Below are 6,000 nucleotides of genomic sequence, written 5' to 3'. Positions count from 1 at the left end.
TATCCCTGCCTGAGGAGGGCTGCCTGCCCCTGGGACTTGCTGTGGGGGTGGGAGCTGTTGAGGGGCAGTAGCCCCCAGGGAACCCCGGGTGACTTCTGGCAGCCAGTCAGCGAGGGATGGGACAGGTAAGCATCGGTGCGGGGTTGTCGCACCTCACAGGGCTGGGTAACACGTGGCAGCAGCTGATGCTGCTGTAGGGCTGGGGGGACAGATGTGATGCTCTTGGGACAGAGGGATGGACAGAAGAAGGTCATGGGAGAGAGGAGCATGGGAACGAATGGACAAACCGTGGTCCTATGTGGGGCAACAGTGACCTACAGTGGCTTCTGGCAGCTCAGCAGCTTCCCTCTGGGTGGGTGGCATCCTCAGTGCCCAGGCAAACCATCCCAGCACATGGCAGGGCCCAGTTGCCCATGCAGGAGGTGTCCAGATCCCTGACACTGCCCAGGGGGAAGTTCTAGTCTTGGGAAGGGTGTCGCCCTTGCTCCAAGCAAGGAAGTATTAGCCAGGGTAGGGGCCAGCTGCCAGGAGGCTGTGGTGGCTGGTGTAAGGCAGAGCAGGAGAGGAATAAATGCGAGGAAGGGGGGAAAAAAGACAGAATGAGTGGAGGAGGAGAGGGGGAAGTAGGAACGGATAGTATCCAGTTCCCCACCACTGCCCTGAGGGGACAGCAGGCAGGAGAGACCCATTGACCCAGGGGAACTGTGCCTCCCTCAGCAGGCACACAGCACTGGGCACTGAGATGCTGTCAGATGCCAGCCCACGGCTAAAGGAGGCTCAGGGCTGAAGACACCTACCACCTGACATACAGCCTGGTCCTATGGCAGCATGGGAGCATTGAGAGGACCACAGACTGGAGCTGGGCACACTGGGGTAAGGATGAAATGGGAGGGACAGGGGTGGCAGGGGCAGAGATGAAAAGGAGAAGGAAAGTAACAAAAAAGAATGCCAGGAAGGAGGGGAGCTGAAGGAATGTCACAGACTTAAAGTGTTCACCTTGATGGGCCATGACAGGTTTAATTTCCAGAGTACAACCATTAAATTGATGAATGGCAGGCGTTCGTCTTGCGCTTGGCGCACACAGGCTCACCGTGGCTGCAAGATGGTTTGGGGGTTTTTTGCTGTTATTTATGAGGTTGTTTCTGCAGGAGCCAGGCACTCATCCAGTACTGGGGGGACAGAGGAGGGGACACAATTGGTGCTGGGGAATTGGGGTAGTGATTTATAGCTGCTTAGCTGGATGACTCATGTTGTAAACATTGACAAATGCCATTTAAAGCTGCATCTCCTTCTTGCCTCTTCCCTGGCATCCTCTGTGCACTGAGGGATGTGGCCAGCCCTGCTCCCTACCCTGCTGCTGCCTGCACACCACAGAGTGGCTGCCTAGTCCTCCCCAGCAGGGACACAAGGGTCCTCTCCTCCCCAAAGGACATTCAGGGCACTGGGAAGATGCCTGAGTGTCCTCTAGTGGTGGTGGTGTCCTGTGGGAATGATATCTGGGATACCTGATGGGTTTTTGCAGCCAGGGCTCCCCAGCCTCTGTCCCTCTGCCCCTTTGCCAGTCTTGGCCCCATAACTTCTTCTGGCGACAGCCACAACTTATTATTTGCGTCACTGATGCTACAAAGAGCTCAAGGTGACCTGGCCCCATAAAGGTGTCACTCCATCCCTATGTTTGCGGTCTCCAGCCTGCTGCACCCCATGCCCCCTCTCTCTGCTGGTATCCCCACCTCTGAGCCCCATAAAGGTGTCACTCCATCCCTATGTTTGCGGTCTCCAGCCTGCTGCACCCCATGCCCCCTCTCTCCGCTGGCATCCCCACCTCTGAGCCCCACAGCCTCCTCATCCACCCATCCCATGCACCCACATACTTCATGGCAGCACCTCTGCCCACGCAGCTTTGCGTGTGTCTCCCTCCTCTGCACCCGTCCTCATCATCCCTCTTCCCTGAGTTCTCCCCTGCATCTCCCTGCCCCTGAGCTCCCCATCTCTCCCTGGTCCACATCTACCCCTCCCTGCACTCCTTACTCCCCCCGTCTGCCCCCTGCACACCTCCATCTGTCCCTGCACCCCTTAGAACTCCCCACTTGCCCCCTGTACCCGTCCACCTGCCCCCTGTACCCGTCCACCTGCCCCGTGCCCCCCCCATTTGCCCTCTGTACCCCTTCACCTGCCCCCACATCTGCCACTTCTCCGACTTTCCCGCTCTGCGCGCCCGTCTGCTGCCCCCTGGCGGTCTGCGCCGACAGCCATCGCCGCGCCCCGCGCGCGGATTGACCCGAGGCGGCCGCCGTCGTTGCTCCGGGAGATGCCGCCGCCGCCGCCGCGTCCGATCCCCATGGCAACACGGGCCGGGGCCTCGTGGCGCTGAGCGGCCGGGACGGGGCCGTGCTGGGGCCGGCCGGGACCCGAGGTGGGCTCCGTTGCTCGGGGATCGGGCTGTGCTCTGCGATGGGGAGCCGGGCTGGCCGCGGGGACCCGGTGGGCAGGCAGCGGCGGGGGGCCCAGAACCTGCTCTGGAGCCCAGGCAGGGTTATGAAGGACTGGGCCCTGCCCCAGAGCGCTGGGTGGGCTCTTGCTGTAGGAAACAGGGCCGTGCCACAGTCATCTATACAGGGATTTAGGGTGCCAGCCAAGGCTATAGGGTAAGGCTTTGCTATACTGGGCTATAAAGGCCCAAGGAGAACTCTGCCACAGCTGCAAGCGAAGTGGAGGTTGTGGCCTGTGCCAAGGGGACTAATGAGCACACAGCTGTGGCACTCTGGGGACAACGTGATCTGTGGAGAGGGCTGGACTCAGCTGGAAGATGGGGACACTACTGGGGACCCTGGAGCCCCTGCAGGGAGGTGTGTCACCCTGAGACTGAGGAGGGGCCGTTGGGTCTCTGGGGAGTGCCCAGGTCTCTGCAGTTAAGACAGTTTGAGCGCAGGAGCAGCGTGTGTGAAGGCTTTTTCCTCTTGTTTTTCAGATGCTTGCTCAGTTGCATGGCAAACCCCAAAACTCTGACTCTTTTCAGAAGCAGTGCTATGGCTATGGCAGGAAGGTCAGTAGAGGAACAAAGGGTGCTATTGGTGTGAGTGGATTTACTGACAGGGAGAGGAGAAAACAAAAAATGCCTTCAGCCTTTGCTTCCCTCGTTCATATCCTTTAGTATCTGTTATTTGGGCTGCGGCCAGGAGGTGTCCCCCCTGGACTCATGGAGCAAGATTTTGGTGGCTCCTGAAGCTTTGCCGCAGGGTGGCTCCTCCCGTCCTTTGTCAGAGACTTCTAGCACAGAGAAACAGCCGTTTGAGTGATTTCTCCTCCCTCCCTCCCAAATTGCTAATGTCCCTATTGCAATTTCCTAAGCCGCCTGCAAGAAAGTCAAAGAAGAAGAAAGGTGTATTCTGGGGCATTGAGGTGGCTGAAACACTCAGGTGGCATGGCTGGGAACTTGGAAAAGAGATGATCAAACATCTGATATTGAAAAATGTTCATGAGAAAACACAGAGGCTGAGCTACAGGTATGTGGGAAGTTTCTTTCTCCTTCATACTCCTCACATGTTCACTGCATCTTCATCCCTCCTGCTCTATCAGCCACATTAGCACCTTTCCTCAGTTTCATCTGCCCCCTCTCTCCCTGGGCTGTGTGCTAGAGACAGCACATGCACACTTACGTAGCAGGACAGAAACCTGCTAATTCAGTCCATGTTCCTGGCAGGAGTATTTAAAATGAAATGCCTTTTAAAAATTCTGTTTTGCTGATACTTCTGTCTGTGAGGCATTTCCAGTCTAGTGAGATTTTAATTGTGGATGTATGCCAGCCAGTCACTAGTTCATCCTGAAACCATTGCTCCCGGGAGTCCCACTGAATGCTGAGCAACTCTAGCACTCCCTGCCACCCTCCCTGCTCTGAAACTCAAGTGTTCCCACCCAATGTGTTTAGCCCATGCTGCATGGCCTGGGAATATAAACTATTGTTCAAAGAAAGGGTATGTACTTACAGCTGTGAGTGGGTTTTCAGGACACCTGGGTTCTGCACCTGTTTCTGCTGATTTGCTACCAAGGTACTCTTGGGGTCAGGTGTGTAAGGTGCTTCTAGTTGTGGGATCTAGTGTTTTTGGATTCTTTATTCTTTCACTGTCTAATTTAACAACAGCCGCATGCCCTCAGACAAAATCTCTTGTTTTGATTTTATTATCTAGATGTCCTTCCACGCGATCCTTCTTCACCATTTTTCCACAGCCAATCACTCTGAGCCCTGGTATGTCCTTAACTCTGCCCATCGTTTTCCGACCCACTGAAAAGGTAAAGTGGCAACATCAAAATTGTTCTCGGTGCTCAAGCTGGCTTTCATGGGGGCCTCTCTTGTCCTTTCTGATTTGTTTTCACTGGAATTAATCTGTCCTTAGGGAAGATTCTAGCATAGAAGCACTGGGCAGGTGACCTTTCCTGCCCTCCCCACCTCTTCAGCAGCTGAGGAAGCCCCAGCCCCTGGCTTCTTTGCAGAGTTTGCCAGTAGTTATGAGAGGGATGGTCACAAAAAGTATTCCCAGATTTTTACAAGATGCTGCTGGCCATGAAATCGGTAAGATAAGGTGCTCAAACTGTCCACACCTAATGTGATCCCAGGGAGCCTCAGCTGAGTGGTTTTAGTGCAAAACCCTGGATTGAGGGACTCACTCTCTGCTTTCTTACAGGAGATCCCAAAGCCTGTACATCGAAGGGCTACTGATTTTCTATAGGGGAAATGTCAAGGGTCTCCCTTCCTTTGGATGGGGTGGGTTTCTTTTAGCTTTATTTTTAACAGCAGTGACTCTTATTAAACAGCCCCTTTTCTTGACTTTCAGCTTGTTCCTGTTGTCTGTCTTGGCAGTGAGTGTTGATCTCTGGCTCTTGTCCACAGCTGTATGTCTTTGATGTGTATCTTGGCCCTAGCCATAGAGCATGAGCACTGGGCAGATTCCCAGTAGCCTGCTCTCTTAGTATCATAATTTTCTGATGACTGTTCGGTGTTCCCTTTATGAAATAAGCTGCTGACCTTGTTCCATTTTCAGTGAATAGTTTGTCTGCACCACAACATTCACTAGACCAGGAAGCTCCCTTTCTTAGAGAGAGGAAGGACTGTGTGTGCTGCGGTGTCCACGGTCTCTCTGTACCTGTATAAGTGTTAATCAGGAGAGGTGACACCTGGGGAGTGTGGAAGACATGTATCTTGCAATTCCTTCTATCTTAGCTGGTTGGCAGTTGTCCTGGGACTATTTGTACACAGTGCTGTCAATGCTGCATCTTTAAGTTGCGTTATCCGCTTAGGCCTCTAGCTGACAAAGCATTTAAACAAAGACTAATATTTTTGTGCTTGTGGAGACCAAGGAGAGGCTGTACGTGCTTCACTGGGATGTTGGAAACCCTAAAAAAATCCATTTACGTCAAAATAAATCAGGTGAAACAAATGTTGTCTGCAACTGCTCTCTCTGAGCGTGTTTCCTGACAGTGTCTGCCAAAGTACCTTACTCACTGCCTACCTCTTCTGAGTGCTTTGTATGTTCTCAGTCCTGCACAGAGGCCTTCCTTGGTGCCTCTGTCACAAATGTTTTTTTTCCCAATGCTCTCACAGAGGTGAAGGTGATGGGTGTTCACGGGTCAAGCGGTAGTACCTGCAAGATGGAGCCCATCTAACTGCTGTCTTCCCTTGCTTTTCTGTGCAGAGGGAGTATGAAGACAGCATCTGCTTTAAGAAAGCTGAAGGCGAGTTCTCTGTCACCTTGCGTGCTACACTGCCACGCTCCTATCTGTCCTTTCCAGCCTCTGTCCAGTTGCCCACCTGTGCTGTCCACAATGTCACGGAGACAACATTCCCTATGTGCAACATTGGGTGAGAGAGACATGGCTGTGCAGACCTTTTTTCTGTTTTGTCAGATATTTTGGCACCCTCTTGCACTCTCCAATGAATGCAACTCATTTCCATTGTTATTAGATCTGCTGGATGCCTTCACAGGCAGCAGAACTCTGCCTTCTTTG

The 6,000-nt window shown here is 53.4% G+C and overlaps 1 protein-coding gene across 3 annotated transcripts in view; it reads left to right on the top strand.

Moving 5' to 3' along the window:
* The first annotated feature begins 2,327 nt into the window (after window positions 1-2,327).
* Window positions 2,328-6,000, top strand: part of CFAP65 (cilia and flagella associated protein 65) — a 30,135-nt gene continuing 26,462 nt past the window's right edge. Inside the window, exons 1-5 of one of the 3 annotated variants that reach the window (XM_065841080.2) lie at window positions 2,328-2,413; window positions 2,969-3,043; window positions 3,349-3,503; window positions 4,185-4,287; window positions 5,688-5,854. In XM_065841080.2, the coding sequence (XP_065697152.1) occupies window positions 2,969-3,043; window positions 3,349-3,503; window positions 4,185-4,287; window positions 5,688-5,854 (500 nt within the window). In that variant the 5' untranslated portion in view covers window positions 2,328-2,413. Of the gene's footprint in view, window positions 2,414-2,968; window positions 3,044-3,348; window positions 3,504-4,184; window positions 4,288-5,687; window positions 5,855-6,000 lie in introns of those variants that run through there. The other 2 variants (XM_071810918.1, XM_071810919.1) reach the window with 2 other exon arrangements.

This window comes from Patagioenas fasciata, chromosome 7 (genome assembly GCF_037038585.1).
Source record: "Patagioenas fasciata isolate bPatFas1 chromosome 7, bPatFas1.hap1, whole genome shotgun sequence".
Classification (NCBI taxonomy): Eukaryota; Metazoa; Chordata; class Aves; order Columbiformes; family Columbidae; genus Patagioenas; species Patagioenas fasciata.
The sequence above is the reverse complement of the archived record's forward strand: the minus strand, read 5'-3'. Positions and strand labels throughout refer to the sequence as shown.